This window comes from Seriola aureovittata, chromosome 10 (assembly GCF_021018895.1).
Source record: "Seriola aureovittata isolate HTS-2021-v1 ecotype China chromosome 10, ASM2101889v1, whole genome shotgun sequence".
In the NCBI taxonomy this organism is placed as follows: domain Eukaryota; kingdom Metazoa; phylum Chordata; class Actinopteri; order Carangiformes; family Carangidae; genus Seriola; species Seriola aureovittata.
The window spans coordinates 15,934,947-15,956,408 of record NC_079373.1 but is presented as its reverse complement, the minus strand read 5'-3'; the positions used below and the strand labels follow the sequence as shown (position 1 = coordinate 15,956,408).

Genomic DNA, 21,462 nt, shown 5'->3' with positions numbered 1-21,462 from the left:
TGATAAATTTCTGCCTGAAGAGGCCCAAGAATTGATAAACAGTATCATCCTAATGTAACATAGCAGTGTAATTAAACACTAGTTGCCATAGTAACCCATTATTATCAAAAGATAAGCTCATAAATTAAAGTTTCCAAACCTCAGCGTTTTTAAAGTAGCTACACTTTGAGCCAGACAATATTTTGGTGCTGTGGAAGCAATTGGAGGGAAAACAGTAAATTAAAGGTACACTCCATTGTAGAGATTTTGTTGCCAGACTTCACAGCTCGTTAAAGGGGATGTTAAAGCCGCCACTGTGCAGGCATAGGACCCTTTGAGATCTCGTGAGTTTCCTCTTTGTGTTGCAACACAAATATTTTTTTATGAAGATGATGCTTGGCCGTATACATATATTGATCAAAATATAGTTTATTATAAGTGATAGCTTGAATTTTTTGTAGTTTAGTCCTGGATCAGAAGACAAATATGCCTCCCTTTTTGTCAGGCGTTCTCAGAAGACGCCCGATTCGAGCCGCAGTGCATTGTGGTGCAGTCCCCGCTCTTCTGTCGGGATCCACCGCTAACGTGAAGCTGGTAAGGATAAACTGGTCAGAGCAATTAAAGGGGAAATGTTGCAAGAATATAACTCCGCTTTGGCCCTAAAATCGCATATAGGGCAGTTGTAAACACTTCTATTGCACCATATCATTACAAACTTTGCACAAGTCGCATGTTTAGCATTGTTTTATTGATACTAAGTCTGATGTTGCACACATCGCATGGCGAGGGACAGGAAAGGGTTAATTTTTTCCGCCGCCGACATTTTTGTTCGGCGGTCTACGGCAACTTTTTAACTTACATGTGCAACGAGCTGGCACTATGTTTCACAACTGTTGTCACATTTGTAGTGCAACGTGCACGGTGTGTGTTTTTAAATGAATTACATCTCGCCGGCCCGGACGCTCTTTGCTCTTTGTTGCTCAGAGATGCTTATGCTCATCACCTCATGCATGGATCAGCGTTTGCTAGCAAGAGCTAGCACCGAAACGAGAACTGCATTTTAAGCAAAACAAACAAATGTGAAAGATGCCGCTGTCACTGTCAGCATATACATCTCAAAGCTGAGAGCCCAGTGGTTTATAATGTAGGGCCCAATACACAGAATGGACAAGTTTACCTCTGGGCAGCGCTAATATTGTCAGCCAGTGCCTCAGGGTTGAATGAACTTGGCAACATTTTGTCTCTTGAACACTCCCACTGTTTACTAACCGAAGCCCCCTCAGTGACTCACAGCATTTTAAACCACAAACCGGGTTTATAAGTAAACAATAACTTCATTGGCTTGTCTTTCAGGTGGCCAAGTGTTTCCCACAGGCATGTCATTGTGGATCATTCGTTTGTTATTTCTGTTGAAACTACAAATATGAGAGTCGATCAGCTCGCTCCAGCTCATTGTGAAGTTTTATGTTGTCAGTGGTGAGTGTGTGTGTGTGTGCCAGCCACAGTTTGTAGAAAGAGTCTTAGATGTGGTGCTTTGTTACTTGTAAAAATTCACTAGTGTAAACCTTACACTCCAGTAACCCCTACCAGCTTTTTCTGTCTCACTAAACTGACAGAATTCAATAAACCCTGTGCCTGATCATTAAAATACATAAGTTCCATTGTTCCATTCTTAAATTAGTTAATATCAATGTTTTGTTTTTGTTTTGTTTTTGTTTTTTTGTTTTTTATCAGGAACAAACATATGTAGAGTAAGCTAATGGAGTCCAGTACAGTAGACCTGCAGAAATACTAACTTAGAATTGATCATCATTTGCCAGAGAGATGGTGATTTAATTCTGTTCAAGTTTGTAGCTGTAAGTTCTGGTGTTGTGTTGCTCTCAGAAGGTGTACCTAACGTTTTGTATACAAAATATTATTACTTACTATTATTCAGTGTCAATTCAGCTCTCTAGTTATTTCTGTCACTTGGAAAAAAGATGACAACAATTAGTCAATGGATAGGTAGACTGACAGAAAATGTATCTGCAACTATTTTGTTGAATGACTAATTGTTTGAATAATTTCCTCTTTCTAGTGTCTCAGTTGTGAGGATTTGCTGCTGCTTTTCGCCGTTTTATATAATTGTAAACTGAATATCTTTAGATTGTGGACTATTGGACAGACATTACAAGAAACATTGCAAGGTATTACCAAGGGCTTTTATGAAATTTTGATTTTAACTGGCATTTTTCATTGTGTTTTGACATTTTAGAGTAAGTAATTAATTGCTTAAATTGGTAAATAAATTGATAATGAAAATAAATATAGTTGCAGCCCCAAAAATGACAGCAGAGTTAAATCAGTAGCTGTCTGACGCAGTCTTAAAATATTGATATTACAAGCTGCACAAAGACAGGATTCATTGCAGTGCTGCTGCTTCATACTGTACAGATGTTCAAACTTATTTGTTCTTTGATTCATGATTCATTTGAAATGATGCACAAAAGAGCACATTTGTGCAGGTGCACAGGTGACATTGCAATGTGTGGAATGAACGGATGAAAAAAAAAAAACTTACTATTATTTAAAGTCTCTGAAAGTAACACAATCTTCCTCCAGTCCTCTGTGACACCCAGTGTGTGTTTCTAATCGCCTGTTTCATTTTTTCTGTCCCGGTCATTAATGTGGTCCTAGTGGTGAGGGCCCAGAGTTTCTTCAGACATGTCCGTGAGGGAGTCCTTTAACCCCGAAAGCTATGAGCTGGACAAGAACTTCAGGCTCACACGCTTTGCTGAGCTCAAGGGCACAGGCTGCAAGGTTGGCTCTCTTATCAAAATCTACTGTGGATGCCTTATTGTCTTTGTACAAATCAATTAAGCATTCTGCCTGATAAAGAATGTGGCATAAAAAATAATGTGTTAAAATAGTGGTTATTTTCTCTGGTCACAGGTGCCGCAAGATGTGTTACAGAAGCTGCTAGAAACCCTACAGGAGAACCACTATCAAGAAGATGAACAGTTCCTGGGGGCAGTTATGCCTCGATTAGGTAATTATGCTCTTCATATAGCACTGTTATAACAAATACACTAAGTGCGTAATAGTAATGATGCTTAATTGGTCAATAGGAAAAACCCAAAAATGTATGGTATAAAAAAATCATTGAAGATGAGTGAAATATGGTATGTTAAAGAAATGTCTTTATGTGACATTTAGACACACTAAAATATCATGGGATGGCATCATTTCATTCTACATTAAAGCCAAGCAGTCAATTTCTGCACAACCTGAAGCCATCTGACTGTATTGTTTTTGTTAAGGGGATGGGGACACAGTACTATATCACACATACATCAAAAACCTTTACAAAATATCACAAAGACAGCCTTTTTTATTTTTGAAGGCATAGGTATGGACACCTGTGTGATACCTCTCAGACATGGAGGCCTTTCTCTGGTCCAGACTACAGATTACATCTATCCTATTGTGGATGACCCCTACATGATGGTATGGATCTCCTCTTTTAAGGGCTTTACATGCGACACATGGATGGATGTCACTGTTTATATTCTTTGTAGATATAGGCCTAGTTTACACACCCAACCCTTCATGTGCTTAATTTTTTGTATTTATTTTTTAGGGGAGAATTGCTTGTGCCAATGTTCTAAGTGACCTGTACGCCATGGGAGTGACAGAGTGTGACAACATGTTGATGCTTCTGGGAGTCAGCAACAAAATGTCAGAGAAGGTAAGAGGCATGTCAGTTGATGCATTCACTTTTGTGTGTCTGGCAAAATATCTGCAAGAACCAACTGTGTTAATTATCAGTGTAGTTATAGTTATATTCCACCGTACTCTCTGCTTCTGCTCTGACTTCACTGGGTTTTTACAGGAGAGAGACAAAGTCATGCCACTGATCATCCAGGGATTCAAGGATGCTTCAGAGGAGGCAGGCACATCTGTAACAGGAGGACAGACGGTGCTCAACCCCTGGGTGGTGATGGGAGGAGTTGCTACAACAGTCTGCCAGCCTAACGAATTTATCATGTAGGAATGAGTCTCTGTTACACATTTCCTTACTTCTGCTGTTTGAGCTACTCACTGCTGCTTAAGAATAATGTTTAGTTTTGTTGAAATGAAACTTATCATGATGATGCCATGTTGGACATTTCTTAGGCCAGACAATGCAGTGCCAGGAGATGTGTTGGTGTTGACCAAGCCACTTGGAACGCAAGTGGCCGTTGCAGTACACCAGTGGCTAGATATTGTAAGTCTGCTGCTCACTCATGAATAATTATGTCTGGAGAGTTATTGTTTTTTAAGGATGACTACTAATTTTTTTCAATATCTCAGCCTGAGAAGTGGAACAAGATCAAGCTGGTGGTAACCCAGGAAGATGTAGAGCTGGCCTACCATGAAGCCATGATGAACATGGCTCGGCTCAACAGGACAGGTAATACCACTATGAATGTGTCCCCATAATTGATTCAGAGTCATAACTGCCTTGCACAGTGTTGTTGAACTTTTGGTTCTTGTCATTATTTTTCAATTAAATTACCATGCTAAGTTGAGCATAACTACGGCAGCTGTTTGCCAGAGAAGCATTGAGTTTTTGAACAGCAGCAACCTCTGCTGCAGCTCGGCTGTATTGCACCCTTTGCTGCTCAGTCTCTTCTCTGCTAATAATGTCAATTTTAACTTAAACCATTAACTACTAATCTACTTTCAAATACAAAAGAATTCATGGGAGATAGTAGTTGCATACTATAGTTTCATGCTTGCAACACACGATTGTCATCTCATATAAACTGGGACCTGGTCACACAGAAGCCAAAAAATATTTCTTCAAGGTTGGAAGTGTGGGTACACAATAGGTTTCTAGTAATTGTTTTTGTTGCCCTTATTACATCAGATTTTTATTGTTGCCTATTATTAATTTATAAATAACTTGAGGATTAATACTTGAATTGCAATATCTGTCATCATAATGGTTGTTTGTTTGCTTTCAAGATTGCATGTTTGGCCCACAGTGAGTTACAGTCTTTGTGAATGTTAACACACACGGAATAATCTGTATTTGTTCATATCATTGACTAATCTTCAGCCATGAAAACAGAGTAGTCCATATCCCTGATCAAGAAAATGAATCCTCCAGATGCCTTTCTAAGTCTCTCTGTTTTCCCCTGTAGCGGCTGGTCTCATGCACACCTTCAATGCCCACGCAGCCACCGACATCACAGGTTTTGGCATCCTTGGCCACGCTCAGACATTGGCACGACAACAACGAAGTGAAGTGTCGTTTGTCATCCACAACCTCCCAGTGCTGGCCAAGATGGCTGCAGTGTCCAAGGCCTGTGGGAACATGTTTGGTCTCATGCACGGCACCTGTCCTGAAACATCAGGTGTGTGTAGATTCATGGTTATTTCCTTCTAATTTAATGTACCTAACTTTTCTACCTCATGCCGTTTTTTTGAGTGAGCCTCAGAAAGTGTTTTATAATATTACAAAATATACAACACAGGAAAACATTAATAAAATGCTGGTTCACTGTCTGGCAGTCATAACTACAAAGATTCAGTCACACTTGGTCTTTTTGCCAAGGAGCAGGCTGTAAGGCCCTGGACAGAAAACCTCAGAGTCCTGCCTGTATAGTATGGACTGTGAAGATGAACAAAATCTGAAATTGAGTCTGTATTTTATATGCATCACATGAGGTGAAGCCAGTTTACTTCAAATGTTGTTTCCAGTGATAATTTGTTATGGCATGTGAATACAATTTTGTAGCTAGGACAAGATAAAGTGAATAACTAAAACATGGTAACAACAGATTATAATTAAGAAATATTTGAAGCAAGGAAGCAAAAAAAAAAAAAGAACTATGATATATGGAAAAATGCGAGGAAAACCAGAAATGAGCTGTGAGGGACACCAATGGAAAGGGGAGCCCAAAAAGACAGAAATCCCTATAGAGACTGAATAACATCAGTCAGAAAGATAGGATGACAACCACTGCACTGCAGCGCCATCCATTATCACCAAACACCTGAGCCTGTCAACAACATTGTGTGCATCAGTATCAAAGGCAACATGTAGCTTCGACTGTAAGAGAACTGAGGACTCATCAGCAACATTACACATTAAAAAACATGATTTTACTTGACCAAATGTCCTTTCATTTGCAGGAGGCCTGCTTATCTGTCTGCCCCGGGAGCAGGCTGCCCGCTTCTGTGCCGAGATCAAATCTCCAAAATATGGAGAGGGCCACCAAGCGTGGATCATCGGGATCGTAGAGAAAGGAAACCGCACTGCTCGCATCATTGACAAACCTCGGATCATAGAGGTAGCACCACAAGCTGCCACGCAGAATGTCAACCCAACTCCTGGTGCAACCTCTTAATCCTCACTGGCTGAATCATAGACCGGAACCCAAAAGCTCTGTTGAGTGATTTTAGACACATAAACTACAAAACCATCCTAGAGTGTTGAAATATATACACAATATAGTACGTACACAGAAAAGACTGGGTTGGCGTGTATCTACATGAAAAACAGCACACACACCACACAGTGGCCCGGGGAGCATGTCACCACCCAGTGGACTCAACCTGCAGTATCCCCATGATAAAAATTGGTAAGAAATAGAGCATACTTAAAATCCATATGCCTTTTGTGTCTGTTGTATTCTGTTATGTTAAATGTGCTTGACTGGCAGGCAGCTTCTGGTGAGAGAATGATGAAGACAATAATCTGATACTGTTGATTCATTTTGAATCTTAGGAAGTCTGGAGTCTGTTGCCTCTTTTAAAGTTGTTCTCATAAGCAACATCAAGGTGATGTGATGGTGTTTTTTGTTTGTCCATTCACTTTGTACAGTTATAAAGCCTAGTATTAGTTCATTGCTGTAACTGATGCTTTGAAAGAAACTGAGTGTGACCAGAATGGTTTGTTTTTTATTACTTTGACTTTTTGTAATGTCCCCACATAAACTAATAAATATTCAAATAGAAGACGGCTTGTTCTCGCTGTTTGGGAGCTGCAGTCATGTGAATGAACTAAGTCAAATATGACATTATCTATTTACATCATATAACTGCGGATTGATGTTAACATAAACAGCTGATGCAAGTCATAAATGAATCACGGTTTAAAGTCATAGATGAGAAGAAATGACCATGGCCCTCAGGAGATGGACCCTCTACCATCTGCATTCCCAATAATCAGAATTGTGCAACTGTATAAAAGGGAAAAAAAGTTTGTCAGTCTGCAATTGCCCTAATCTGTGAGCTTGCTGCCTGTTGCCTTTGCTCAGGATCTGGTGCATTTAGTTTTGCTTTCTCAATGTTGCCATAAGATGTACTGAGAGAAATCTGACTTAGTGTAAAGAAGCTTCCAGCTGATCAAAGTCCAGATCATTTTTGTTTATCCTAATAGCAGGAATGAATCTGGAATGCCTCTGTAAATGTTCTTATGGATATCAGGAACAAAACATAACCTCCCCCCCACCTCTTATAATAAACTTCTCTTATAATAGATTGTTTTTCTGTCTTTTTTTGAAGCATTAAAAGTGATACTTTTATTGTTTGAATATGTAATGAAAGTTACCAGTACGATGAATTCATTTCTAATGATTTGTATTTCTGTTTATTAATGCTCACATGCTAGTAACAGTAATCGTATGTAATGTATGTGTATTGGTGTTTTATTTTAAATCAATAATGACAAACACCCTAAAATGAGCAGGCAAATTTATAAATGCTGGCATATAACAAATGATTTACATCTTAAAACATAGCACTGAAATCTTTAGGTAGATATATTTACAAGCTTCATATGAACAAACTATAGACCACACCTAAATATTATATTTAGATTCATTACATAACATTAATTTCATGTACAGTCCATGGTATAAACTGATAAACTGTTTCAAGGAGAAAAAAACAGTCATTGCAAAATCTAAATGTGCCAAAATCAAAGAGTACATCTTTCCCCCAGCACCAAACAGCTGTGAAAGGTACAATATAAATAGAAATAAATTAGAGGTGTAACAACTCTTCCTTTTGTCTGAGTGAGCGGAATGACATCCTCCTATAATATGACCCACCAGAAAAGCAAAAAGATCACAAGTGCAACCTGTCACCAGGACTTTGTTTTGTTTATATGAATGAAGCCTGTCAAAGACTGACTCACAAGTTGCCTGTCAGCCAAACCCATCAGAGCAACCCACAATGTCTGTTATATGTGCTTTTTCCCATTTTCCAGCTGCACAAGCTTTCCATGCTCCACCATCTTCTTATCATTTTCAGGCTTGAAAAGTCCTTGGATATCAAGCATGGCCTTCCGAATGTGCTGACCAAACCGGCATGAGTCCTGCAGGTCACACAGAGTGGGAATAATGAATAATGAGAGTGAGACAGAAAAGACTATTGAGTTTTGAAAGGTTACCTAAACAGTCTACAGATGGATCAATAATATGCAGTAATCTCATTTTGTGCTCTTACTGTGTCAGGGCTAGAGAACTTGCTTGAGATGTGGAATGTGATGAGGTTTTCCCCAACAATGATATAAGACACACCATAGCCATCATCAGCCACCTGAGGGTACATGGGAGATACCATCATTTTATTGCACTAAACCTTCCAGATCGGGACAACTGAGCCAAACATTATGAGCATGGAACTTGTGCACATAAAATGAAATGATCTAACTCACTGGGCCAAATCCTCCACCAGCACCCACATATTTAGGGAACTTGTTGATGTCAACTAAATTGAGCTGCTGCTGTGGAGTCTGGCTGGTAGACAACTTCCAGGGCTCTGAAAGCACCTAGAAACAAAGGCATTGAATGTTGTGAGGGAAATGGCAGATTAGAAAGAAGAAAGGTTATGATAGGTATAAAAATAATCATTTGAATCAGAAATCAATAAAAATGATGCTGTAACCTTCTCAAGAAATGGTGAGTCAACGCCAAGGTATTTGGACACTATGTAGAGACAGAAGAGGTGACGGTCAATACCAGAACCAGTCATGGCCAGACGATACATGTTTTGATGTTTATCTGCTGCCCTCCGAAACAGGGCAAGTCTCTGGACATTCTGATCACAAAGACAACAAGAAAACACACAATTTAGAGTCTTGTTCTCACAAAAGAATAGTATCCAAGCCTGTACTTGTGACATTAACATCATATCAAAATGACCTTATTTTCTGTTGTGTCATGAGTGTTAGTTTAACCTAGAACATCAGAGAGTTCAAAGTCCAGTGCACTGACACACAGGGACATATTGTCAGTAGGTCTTGGTGACCAAGTCCACAGCAGCACAATGTGACCTGTTACAGCATGGCCTGCCACATACTTATCAGTAGGATCGATGCAGATGTCACTGATTGTGAATTTGTGAGCCTGATAACACACATACATTTGACACCAGATATGTCCAAAGTCTGCTGGACTTGCTACTACAAATACAATTTGAGCAGCTAAGCAAAGCTGAAACCAACAGAACTTTATGTAATGTAGCTTTTATGTTGCATTATCCTGATTAATTTTTTGTGTTTCTGTGCATGTATGTGTTTCCTTACTGTTCCACTTGCGTCTTCCATGGCTCTGACAAATGCAACAGCCTCAGAGGTGCAGGAGCGTACCGTCTCCGTCCGACCGTCTCTGAACATACGAGTCATTGATGACTCGTACGTCAGACAAAACACTCCCTGGTCCTATAAAGCAGATGGATTAATGCGATTTAATGATGGCAAATGATACAACTTAACATTTAAAAGACGATGGTGAGCAATAATGTCAGTAATGTGATTCCAGACACACAGGGCTGATTGGAGTCCTACCCTGAACTGTGCCAACTGCAGGGCCAGTTGGATGAAGGCATCAGGGCTGGTCCTGCACTTCTTGATAAGACCTTTCCCAAACTCAGAAAAGAGATAACCATGGAAGTCCACGTCATCAGCTATCTGCTTGGCCGATAGGTATGAGGTCCCAATGATCTCTTGACACTAAGAGTGGGCGAAATCATTTAATGATGGAAACATTGCTAACATAGCAAACAACATGCTAATAACAGGCTCTACTGCACCTCCTTTGGAATCTGCCACTGCAGTCGAGTGGGATGAGGCAGGCCTTTGTTCACATCCCCTTTACAGTGTCCCTCTTCTGTGTAGCCAAGATGGAAGCAGTCTGTTGCAAGGACATACTACACAGACAGAAAAGGACAACTGAATATCATTGTAAACTTTGAATTATTGCTTTAACATATGATACCTGTGCACATTTCATACCTCCCACATATGTCCTACAACTGGTGCATCAGCCCAAGAATGTTCAGCATTTATCCCCATTTTTCCATTTGGATAAGAGATCAAGGTGAAAGACTTGTCAAACCACCTGTGGGACAAGAACATTTTTAGGGAAATAAAGCACTAAAATTCGAGCCAGTGATGAGGATAAGAAATGAGGTCTCCCCTCCTCTGCCTACCTGTCGTAACATTTTCCATGGAGCAGGGATTTGGCGTAACTATCAAGTGAATTGGTCTTTGCAGAGTCATAACCCTGCGGCTCATCATCCAGTGTCAGGACGAAGGCAGCTGACTCAATGGCATCCAGGGACACTTTGTTTACTCCCAGGCTGAAATACTTAATCCGAGCCCGAGCCCATGGAACTCTAGAGATGAGAGTGAGACAATTTGATCTATATTTATCTCAGTGAGTGAGTATGTGTCCTGTGCATGTGTTTGTGTTTGTATATACCTGTTTCCTGCAGTCAGGGCAGCTAATTTGAGTTCTCCCGGCTGGGGTTCCGATGTATCATTGAGGATCTTTTGAAACTGAGTCTCAAGTTCACTGGGTAAGAGGTGGCGCCCTCCAGTGTACAGCCACACTTGGAAGAACCGGCCCTTGTGGTAGACAATCAGGTGCTTACGGTCGGTCAGGTGCTGCACAATATCTGCAGGGATAGTTCAGCCAGAACGACAACAACAAAGTAAGTAATGTTTGCTGTAACAACAAAGAGTAAAGGTAGAATATTATCAGAAGTGCAATCAATTAGGAACCAGCTCACACCTTTTGCCTTCAGTGCAGTTGTTAGAGGGTAAATCAACATTGAAACACACACTGAGCAGAAAACTGCTCTATGTGGGTTGCAACTTATTTAGCCTGTTACACTTGTGGCCATCTCTCAGTTACGGATGTCAAAGCATGTGTTCAGCTTTTAAAAACTAGTGGAAAACATGTATGTGTGGCCAAAACTTCAGCTGGAAAGTTTGAATCCAGCACAGAAGGAACTGTCTGTCCTACTTGACAACACCAAGTGTTGATTCACCCCTTAAACTATGCAGACCTGAAAAGGTGCTCACCTGTTTCAATGCCGGGGATGCGAGTGGTGTTAAACATCCTCTCCATCTGAGTAGAACACATAGGAACAGTCCCCACAGCCCTCAGCTGAAAAGGAAAAAGAAATGAAATCATCCCTAAGTTTAAATCAATGATAAAAGAAATCTAATAGATTTAAAGGCCAAAGTTGAATAGCTTTAGTTATTTTGCACAAGTTATTTCTATATTTTTGTTTTTGTCTACTTTCTTCTTGTTGGTTTAAAGTGGTAACAGCTGAGTTGGAAAAAGGTGCTTTATATACTCCCATGCACTAATAAGGATTTATGAATATCAAAAAAGAAATCTGATGACCGTTTGGGGTTGTATGGAGTATGGATTAACTTTAACTTTGATTGTTGCTTGTGTACTCATGAATATGTAAAAGGCTCAGTGTTTATTCATAGACTAGATAGAAGGTACATGGAGAAAAATGTAATAATGTAGTAAAGTCATTACATGGAGGTAATGCCATAGCAAGCATTACCGGTGCATGTTCACCACGTTCCAGTTTGCGTCTGTACTGCAGCATGGCATGGACCACATTCCCCGCCCGCGCAGCCTGTCGGTGTGTTGGGGTCATGTACAAGAGGTCCTTCACATAAATAAATGCACCAAATAGACAAACAAGACAAACTGAGTCAACATAAATAAAGACGTAAAGCAGAGTACATATATAAATCAAAACAAGACATTTATTGCAAAAATTCTTACTGGCCACTAGAAAGGTCAAGTTTTGAGAATTAAAGGAATTGCATATATGTATTGCATATAACTTTCCCACCTTATAATGTATAATTTCTATATTAGCCGACTAAAATTTAAAACAGAGCATTACTAATACACTCCACTTGTATAAGAAAACTGATCTGGTGACAGCCTTTCTTACCATTATGTAGAAGTTACTGTTCACCATGATAGGACTCCTCCCCCTGAGGTAGATGTACTCCTCCCACCAGTCACTTACCTAGGGCAGATATAGATTATAACATTATGATTCAGCTGAATTTGAATTCTAATATTGTATCACTTCTTTAAAGACTACTCACATAATTTGTTGCCCACCAGGATTTTAGGATTAAGTATCTCTGCAGCTGGGTTGCCTTGGAATCTTTAAAGTCATTGGCCAAAATCTCCATTTGGTTATACTGCTCACCGTCCAGCAGAGGACGAACTGACTCTAGGTACTGTGGGGAAAACATGGTGTGTGATGTCAGGACAAGGGAACAGTGTTATGTAGAAACACAGCTGATATAATAGAGCTGCTGAGGAACACAAACAGAAAACCTGGAAAAAAATACCTAGCAGATGTGCAGTGCGGCTACGGAGTAATGACAGGTTTTACTACAGTACAACTTTATTTAACTTTCACAAGATGCAGAAGGGCAGCAGGAACAGTATATGGTGATATAGTCGAACCATTATCTGTATGGTTAAACAAGCTACATTCATCAAATGTTTAGAAAAGGCTTCATTGTGTAGGTTTAGGTCATGTGTTAGATAGGTTGAAATTTAAGCTGTAAAAGTAATAAATGGAAGATATGTGATATTAGTTTTGAAATAATCAAATGGATAACATGAGAAAAGGGTCTGTTTACATAACAGGTTACACTATATTACATTTCAATATAGTTGATAGTTGGTATATGATTATAGTCAGTTTCTGGTCATGTGGCTTGAGGCTGACATACATATTCAGACAGGCCTTGACTGACCTGTCCTCCACCCATACAGGTCAGGCATTTTCCCCAAATACCAACAGGGAGCACTGGGCCAGTGCCCCCCCGGGGACCTCCGACCTCTAGGGGGCCTCCAAACTCCCACCAACTGTGGCCTTTTTGTTTGTTTGTTTTTTGTTTTTGTTTTTTTTAATAAAATCAGATAAATGAATTGAGTGTGTGTATGTTTAAATACGAACCAATGAATGCAGAGTTTATTTGCAAATAAGAAAAGCTATAATCGGTTTTCTAGCTGTGTGTGTGTTTGTGCGCGCGCGTGTGTGCGTATCATGACGATGAAGAATGAGGTCAGAGGTCAGTTGGTGACTGAAGAAATTTAGCGGCAAAGTCGGGAGGTCACGAAAGACACTTGTTGAAACATCATGGAAAACAAATGGATTCAGAGAAACACGTATAAGACTTTTTCGAAAGTCGGCTACTTAGCTTGCTAGCATTAACAAAGAGTCTGGAGAGGACGATATTAATGTTGTAGAGGAAGAGCGACAGCAGCCACAACAAACAGAATCCGAGAGCCACAGCCCTGCGACGGACACCTGTCCACCTGCTCCCCCCTCATCTCCACCTGAGTAGCTTGACTGAGTTATCTGTTTAGCAGCCCAACAATTTATTACTTTCTACCTGTTTTCGGACATTATGAGAATTAAAAATGAACTGAGAACAAGGAGGAGGCAACGACGCTTGAGCTCTTCATCAATCCTTGCAACAGAGTCGAACTGGTTTGAGACGTGGATTTGATGCGGTGGAGGAGTTTTGGAGGAGAAAGGCCAGAAAGAATACCGTCACATCAGGTAGGCCTAGTTCCTCTCACATTATTATTCACACATTATGGATCCTATATCCTATATGTATATATTTTTCTCTCCAAGGTGTTGTGTTTACAATGAGAAGTAGTTAACATTGGTAGGTTTTTAGAAACATATGACTATTGTATTGCGTCTCTATATCAGGATGGTTTATATGATGGAAAGCCTGAATGGTACAGATTACATACATTATTTGTCATAAGTCTACCTAAGCAGAGCAGTATGAGTCGATCACTGTGTGGGTGTGTGTGTGAGAGAGAGTGATGGATTGATAGAAGAATCTGAATCATGAAACTGTTGGTAGAAGTAGGGCAGTATGTGCTTGCATACGCCGTTCAGCTACACACTGTACATTAATGCGTTGATATTGTTGCTGCTGGCCCAGGAAAGTATTGTTTTATTCATGTATCGTGAATCCTGTATGATGGAATATATCTGCAGGTGTTGATATTGTCCTTCATCTTGTGATCATAGGCTGTAGCCTGTCAGTGTAATGTTATCAACGGATAATAGCCTCCGCTGAGAACCTATAATTCAAAACCTTGGATTGCGAGTGTTGGGAGAGCAGGTTGGGGGTTTTGTAGTAGATTGTAGCAGATTTTGTGCTGATTTTCTCAATATGTTTAATCACAGCTGAACATGTTTGAAGAATTTCAATGAATTAGCTTATTTAAGTGCACAAGTCTAGATTTCTTTGAAATATCCACCATATAGGTAAAATGATGTCTTTTGTGTACGTCCATGCCATGTATTTTAAGAAACTTTTGGGCCACATTCACTTGTGTGTTTCTGGTCATGAAAAATCAATACTGTGGAATTACACACCCTGTGAATTGTATCATCCACACTGGGCACAGGGAGCCTGGGTAAAGACGCCTGGAAACTGTAAAGCAGCGGTCTGCGTCCAGAGAACATCTTCACCAGGCTCTGGTAACAAACAAACAACACCATACATCAAACACAGACGGTAAAACAGATTATCCTTTATACCAGATTCTAACAAGAATCAACCACACCCTCTGTACTGAGGGAGGGATATGAAGATTACATCGATGATGTAATGGAAACCGGACAATTCAATGCAACTTGAAGTACAAATTGAAATGTTTGTGAAAGACAGAAGGACAAACATACCAGCCACACTTTGGTAGACGTGCTCATTTTTCCATGGGATTCAAAAATCCAGCCATGGTAGGAGAGCAGAGCTTTGAGAGTGTATCTCAAAAGGTAGATGAGGAACAGCCACAGACCAGTGGCAAAGAGGATGGCACTCAGCACCGCTCGGGTCTGCACTGACATATAGTCTCTGCTCAGAAAAGGCACAACACTGCCCTTGTCATGTTATCAAAACTCAAAGATGAAATCAAACAGAAAAGGCTTTAAATGTAGATTTGAAACAACTGATTCACTGCATAGCTCATCTAAACAAGCCTATGCTCCAGCAGAATACTTAAAAACTGAACCAAAACAGTGAAAGATCATGCTGGACTGGGGGGGGGGGGGGGGGTTCTGACCTTTGTGGTAGGTTATCCTTGATGGCGTCAATCATTCCTAGAGAGGGGTCTATGCGTATATACAAGGAACTCATCATGGCAATCACAACTATCAGCCAGCTGGACGGACTGGCTGGATAGACTCCAGCCAATACTCCATTCTGTGAATAAAAAAACAGGATTCAGTATAAACACAGCATGAATCTTTGTGTCCTATGCTCTGCTCAGACAACGTGAAAGCAAATGCACAAACACACGCATTGTAAATACTAAACTATAATCATGAGTGACTCCACATTTTTTGAACAGTGATAACCAGAGGTATATCTGGCTATACCTTGAATTGTATGGCCTTCTTCTTCCATGCTGTCACTCCTGATAGGTAGATGTTTTTGATGACCTCTTGACTCAGCTTAAGGTCCACACCATCAGGGCGCACGGTGAACTGGAAGCCCACCGCCTGATGCGCCTCAGCCATCGCTGGGTATTACTAACATGAAAAGCAAAGGGAAATTATCAGGTTTCTGACTGGAATATTTAAAAATATATAATATTTGAATAATGATATTATAAAAAAGAATTAAAAAACCTTAAACTTAGCACTAACACATTTCACAGTCTGAAATATTATTTAATCTGTTAACCTTATATTTAAGTTTTAATGTTAACACAAAAATCACATAAACTCTTAAGTAATTTTTATGTCATCTATACTTTAAATGTCATCAAACAATGTATGTTGTTTTGTTTCAGCTCTAGATGAAGGTCCTTCCAAGATTTCAATGTCCATTAGCCATATCCCTTAATATCTGAAGATTAGATAACGCTTTTATTTCTTACAATCTCCCATGGAAATGCGCCTGCAGTAATAACCCAAATTTCAATTTAATTCATCTCAACATTGTTAGAATCTTGAGATATTTAATTCACTGCTATGGTGGCATTAAATAAGAGTAACATCTATTTTTTTTGCTAATTAACCTCTAAAATAACTCAATAGACATTAAATTGATAAAGAGTAACAAGAACATAGGCAGACTTTGACAGATCTGACTCACAGTTGTTAAATTACTAAAGAGAAAGTTGCACTGTTTGTCTGTAGTGGTTGCTCATAATGTGACAAGAAAGGACACTGATATGGGATTCATGGATGTCAGCATGAAATGTTGCAAAGCTAGAAGAGTTCAGTTATTGTATTTTAAATGATTTGGCCTTGTTAAATGCTAAACACAAATATTTGGAGTTCACAAGCCACTCCATGTAATGGCCAGGGTAACAGGTCTAGGATTTCTTTTTCCATGTCATATGACTGAACAGTCACCAAGTGGGACAAAGTTCAATGGCCATATATAGCGGCACACGGGCTGAGCATGTGCACAAACCTGAGATGGGCATGAAAATATAAACACAGAGTACAACCCACAGATGAGTGCTAAACCCTTTGGTATTAGAGAATACTGCGAGAATCTATCGGACATGTTAAAGGTCAACATGATTTCTACTGTACAACTTTTTAGAAAATGTTTAAAAAGCTAAAATGAATGTTTGAGCTCTGTGTGATTGTACTTCCCCATCATGATTTCCACCTAACATTTGACATAAATGACACATGAAGTACAAGACATGAAAAGATGTCGATCATTTAGCATTTTCACCATTACCTTTTTGGACATGCAGCATGTGATTAATTTTACTCTACAACTGTCAGTCACAAAAACCTCCGCAGCTAATACAACAACATGCAGATATGAATAAGAACAACAAACAAGAAGCAGGCCCATATTTTACCGTTGTCCGAGCAGTGTCAGTGCAATCCACTCAAGCTGTGACTGGTTTCTGCCACTGAGGCAGTGAAATTCCTTTGCACTCAGGCTTGAGTGCTCTCTGTCTGACTCCAGTGCCCTTGAAATGGCTTTCCTCAGGTAGTGAGATCAGAGCTCCCGTCTGCACTTACCCAGCACCACTCACCCCCCCCCAACCCCACCCCCTCTCCCTCTCTCTCTTTCTCATCTGTGACATGCTTCTTTTTGTAACCAGACACCAAACATAGACAGAGCCTAACCTCATGTGCCGCGAGGTCTCTGCTGTGTAACTGAATATGTTGCAGTGCTGTGTTAGGATGTAACTGAGAGCAATGTGACATTTCCTTTTCACCTACAGAGAGTACAAGCACTTTTCCAAAATGATAATGAAGATATAACTGTGAGAGGGTAAAATCATCAGCAGATTCAAGCATCATGACTTTCATTTGATTAGATGGTTGGAAAATGGAACATGATTATGTATAGAGAAACAAAAACAAAATATATTGTCTAAATTGTGTGTGACCTTGTGTGGCCAGTTGTGTGAGCTTAGTTCATAGCATCACAACTTTCAAATCCACCAATAATGTAACAAAGAAAGGAAGAAATGTCTTTAGTGTAAACAAACAAAAAAGTAAACCCCACCCACCCACCCACCCACCCACACTGGGTGTTACAGTTCACTGGGTGTTACAATTCAGGAAAAGCTCTGTAGATTTCTATTCATGAAATTTCATTTTCATTTCATTGAGATTTTGAATCTCATAAACAGGCGACAACAGCAAAAACTACACATACAGAATATAATGGCACACAAACAGGTCTAATATGCAACAAAGTCCCAACAGAAGAATAGTTAAAAGCAATTATAATTTACAATTAAAGTCAAGTTCTGAAGTTCTCTATAGTGTTCAAATTTTTTTTCTCCCAGATTTACTACAGTGCCTTAGTCTTTGGTTTTTAAACACAAGTGACAACCATAATCCCCACTGTTAACCAGTAGATGGAGTCAACAGGAGATGGAGACTTAAGTGCTATTACATTCATTTATTAACAAAAAATGTACAGTATAGCAATGAAGCCCTCTATAACATTAGAAATGAAGATAAAAGACAGCTTCATAGCGCATGGAGACTGGTAGAGGAGGTAAAGCTGTGAGAGAGAGAGTTTTGAGATCTATCCTTGCAACAGCATTGTGCTCGATACTTGGCATCAGGACCTTGTCACCTGCAACTGTACCCTGTCCTGCAAATGCCACTTTCTCAGCCCTGTGCACCTGGATGAAAAAAGCATAAAGGAAATTTTGACTTTATTTAAAAATACTAGACAAGATGTGTTCATGTTCAGATGCACATAACTCAGGAATCTCTGACTGTGAGGAAGTAGTGATGGATTTTTTTGGTAAACATAGTCTCAGTCTCTTGTTACCTGATTCTTACCTGTCCCCATTTCTGTGACTGCACACAGAACGATGTTACAACGTTCTCCGAGTTGTTTCCACCAATCACAAGCAGCCTGTCAGTGACACCCAGGAAGTAAAGAGTAGGAAGATCTGCATCTGCTCTGGTGAGGGTGGGAAGTAGTTCACACCAGGAGTCTAGAGCAAAGAGAAAATGCAGAGGCACCGTTTTTTATATATGTCCTGATGAGCATGTGAGGAAACAGTCTAAACTGTAAATCTAAAGTGAGTGGACTGAGCTGAAAGCAATGGAGAAGACAAGTATGAGCTTTCTGAGCTGGAAATAAAACCATGTTCTGATCAAACAGAGCTGTACCGCTGTACCTTGTCTCGTGTTGTACTGCAGCAGCAGTTTCTCTCCAGTTCTCTGGATACTCCCCAACACATAAAGACAGTGTCCATGGCTAGTAGCAAGGGGCACATCATGGGACAAGGACACAGTAAACTGGAAGTCAGTGAGTGGCAGGGAGGAGACAAACCTAAGACAGAGATTATTTTCAGTCACCAGTGCACCAACAAATGACTGAAGAATGCTTTTCTGAAGGGGAAACATTTCAATTAGAAAAGCTTAGATCCAGTGCTACACAAACCTGCCAGCTGGTTTACACTGACAAAGAGGACACAAACCTCCATGTGTCCTCCCATGGATCATAGCATTCTACAGCTGTATAGAGAGCAGTGTTGGAGTCCGGAGTCACCAGGGAGTCCAAGTACCAGCCTCCCACGGCGTAAATACAGCCTCCACAGGCCACTGCACTGAAATGCCGTCTGTGCTGTGGACGCAGGAGATGGTGACAGTTTACTTTAGTGTCTTATAAATGACTGACAAGGCAAGAGAAGTTTCACTTGGGTTAAGACAGACAGATCAGCTTGATTTACAAGCCAGAAGACTGTCTCACCTTAATGAGAGGAGCTGTTGATGCCCACGTATGAGTAAAGGGATTATACCTAAAGGAAGCCATCTTGAACTCCCAGCCTCTCTTCACATGCTGCCGGTAGCCTCCTATGATGTACAGGTAGTTATACAGAACCACTGTAGTGAAACACCACTTATCAGCCTTGAAAGGAAGCTCTGTAACTGGATACCAGTCTTCACTGTCCTCTGACCCTTTCAGGATGAAGATATGTCGGGCTCGTTCTGTTTCTGGGTCGTTCCAAGAAGTTAGGTTCTCTTTCCTGAGACTGCAGAGATATTGGTCTCCTTGCATCCTCAGGTTAATAATTTCATCCTTCTCCTCATCGTTCAGACACCTGAGGGATGAATCAGTTTTATAATGACAAGAAAGAAATGTGGCAAACTCAGTTCTTGTAGTAAATCCTGATTACAGTCCAAAGCTTTACCAAAATTAGAACTGAATTAATTTGAGCTATACAATCATTTAATGATACCATTAAGTGTTACCTACTTGGTGAGGAGTGACAGCTCCATCATGTTTCTACTCATGTAGGTCAACACTGTCATCTTCAGCTCTGCACAACAGATCTCCTGAGCCAGATTGAGGTAGGATAAACAGTTATCTGGCCTGAGTCCATCTGCCAGGACTGACAGGCACTTCGAGAGGAAGGTCTCAGTCAGGAGATAGCTGCTGACCTCCAGTGTCAGAAAGGGTTGAAGCATGAGGTGGTAGGTTAGTTTTGAGTTGAATCAGAGCAATACAGGGACATGGATAATTGTCTATGGAGATCTGAATCTCTGATTGCATACCTGGATGTGTGTGCCCAACTCTTTCTGAGGGACTTTAAATTTATTATAGAAGGAGAATTCAAGGAGATTGTAGAAGACGGAGGAGGACAAATGGTCCAGGTGGATGAGGCTCTCTGAGGTTTCTCTCATTTTGGACTGGGACAAGGCCCGGAAGTACTCACTGCACTCTGAAAGTCTTCCAAGGTCCACCTTAAAAATGAATTACTAAAGTCAGTCTTCTACGGCCTTTGGTTAGTTTTTGATTAACATGCACAGCTGGAAGAATTGTTTTGTTTTCTACTTACATGGAAAGCATGTGTACTGGTTTGGACAGTAACCATGGTTTTACTTCCATCTCCTAGGCGATATGTCCGGAGTGCCTCATTGGTTTTCCACTCCTCTGAGTCTTCTTGGCATGATTGCCTATCGCTGATACCTGGGGATGCTATCCAAGTATTGACTATTGGAAAAGCTCTCCAAAGTCTTGTAAGTCCATATTTCAGCCATAAGCCTATCCACTCAAAGAGTGTCATAAAATATTGCCTGAAAGGATTCATCTCACTGATATAGTGTTCTAAGTTTAACCCATTCCAAGCACTTTTAATAGCTGTCTGTACCAGATGTTACACACAACCACTGCTCTAATTACAAATTCAGAATGGCACTGTAAATCCTCCATATAAGGTGACGCAAGCCCCCCGGAGACTTCAAAATAGCCACTGTTACAATGCAAAAACGGAGGAGAGAATGTTCAAGTTTAGTCCATGAACCACCGGCTTGTCTTCTTTTCCCTGCCTCAGCTCTCAGTCACATGCCCTTTCACAGCACAAACAGTGAAGCAGCTGTCAGCGATTTAAGACCGCGTGCTAACAGAAACAGCATGGTAAATAAAAGGCTGGTAAAGTAACAACTTTAACCTCAGAATTCCTGTTTGTTCTGCAACAAATCCAGCTGATTCAAAAGTATCCCTTGATCTCTGAGCAGTGGACTTGTTTCTGCTGGTCTATTCTTGGCACATGGAGGTGGGACAACAGTCAGCCCTCTGGGATGAAACATGGCCGCCTTCACTCTGCTCTTGACGTCATCATGGGGCACTCAAATTACCTTGCAGTTAGATGGCAGTAATATGAGTGTAACTTCATGTTT

The 21,462-nt window shown here is 40.4% G+C and overlaps 3 protein-coding genes across 10 annotated transcripts; 1 reads left to right on the top strand and 2 right to left on the bottom strand.

Moving 5' to 3' along the window:
* The first annotated feature begins 535 nt into the window (after positions 1 to 535).
* On the top strand, positions 536 to 7,489 carry sephs1 (selenophosphate synthetase 1). 5 transcript variants are annotated; one of them, XM_056388204.1, is made up of 12 exons: positions 679 to 900; positions 1,333 to 1,455; positions 2,057 to 2,165; positions 2,656 to 2,778; positions 2,911 to 3,007; positions 3,362 to 3,465; positions 3,599 to 3,706; positions 3,851 to 4,005; positions 4,135 to 4,225; positions 4,312 to 4,411; positions 5,148 to 5,360; positions 6,142 to 7,489. In XM_056388204.1, the coding sequence occupies exons 4-12, from the start codon at positions 2,683 to 2,685 to the stop codon at positions 6,354 to 6,356; spliced, it is 1,179 nt and encodes a 392-aa protein (XP_056244179.1). In that variant the 5' UTR covers positions 679 to 900; positions 1,333 to 1,455; positions 2,057 to 2,165; positions 2,656 to 2,682; the 3' UTR covers positions 6,357 to 7,489. The 5 variants fall into 5 exon arrangements, with proteins under 5 accessions (XP_056244178.1, XP_056244180.1, XP_056244181.1 ...); XM_056388205.1 differs by lacking the exons at positions 679 to 900; positions 1,333 to 1,455 and adding an exon at positions 558 to 573; XM_056388202.1 differs by having other exon boundaries at positions 679 to 1,455.
* Positions 7,490 to 7,687: 198 nt separating this feature from the next.
* cpt1b (carnitine palmitoyltransferase 1B (muscle)) lies at positions 7,688 to 17,310 on the bottom strand. Of its 2 annotated transcripts, XM_056386765.1 has the most exons (19): positions 17,160 to 17,310; positions 15,709 to 15,861; positions 15,393 to 15,532; positions 15,013 to 15,184; positions 14,704 to 14,805; positions 12,386 to 12,523; positions 12,226 to 12,303; positions 11,824 to 11,931; positions 11,324 to 11,408; positions 10,719 to 10,914; positions 10,447 to 10,632; positions 10,250 to 10,355; positions 10,048 to 10,164; positions 9,803 to 9,967; positions 9,542 to 9,676; positions 8,902 to 9,054; positions 8,672 to 8,785; positions 8,461 to 8,553; positions 7,688 to 8,329 (listed from the first exon to the last, which is right to left on the bottom strand). In XM_056386765.1, the coding sequence occupies exons 2-19, from the start codon at positions 15,847 to 15,849 to the stop codon at positions 8,195 to 8,197; spliced, it is 2,364 nt and encodes a 787-aa protein (XP_056242740.1). In that variant the 5' UTR covers positions 15,850 to 15,861; positions 17,160 to 17,310; the 3' UTR covers positions 7,688 to 8,194. The 2 variants fall into 2 exon arrangements, with proteins under 2 accessions (XP_056242740.1, XP_056242741.1); XM_056386766.1 differs by lacking the exons at positions 15,709 to 15,861; positions 17,160 to 17,310 and having other exon boundaries at positions 15,013 to 15,165; positions 15,393 to 15,529.
* Positions 17,311 to 18,200: 890 nt separating this feature from the next.
* On the bottom strand, positions 18,201 to 21,380 carry LOC130175992 (actin-binding protein IPP). 3 transcript variants are annotated; one of them, XM_056386769.1, is made up of 8 exons: positions 20,622 to 21,380; positions 20,338 to 20,526; positions 20,039 to 20,223; positions 19,532 to 19,883; positions 19,260 to 19,405; positions 18,957 to 19,111; positions 18,602 to 18,770; positions 18,201 to 18,449 (listed from the first exon to the last, which is right to left on the bottom strand). In XM_056386769.1, the coding sequence occupies exons 1-8, from the start codon at positions 20,871 to 20,873 to the stop codon at positions 18,386 to 18,388; spliced, it is 1,512 nt and encodes a 503-aa protein (XP_056242744.1). In that variant the 5' UTR covers positions 20,874 to 21,380; the 3' UTR covers positions 18,201 to 18,385. The 3 variants fall into 3 exon arrangements, with proteins under 3 accessions (XP_056242744.1, XP_056242743.1, XP_056242745.1); XM_056386768.1 differs by having other exon boundaries at positions 18,613 to 18,770; positions 20,622 to 21,378; XM_056386770.1 differs by lacking the exon at positions 20,622 to 21,380 and having other exon boundaries at positions 18,613 to 18,770; positions 20,039 to 20,215; positions 20,338 to 20,473.
* Positions 21,381 to 21,462: the final 82 nt, after the last annotated feature.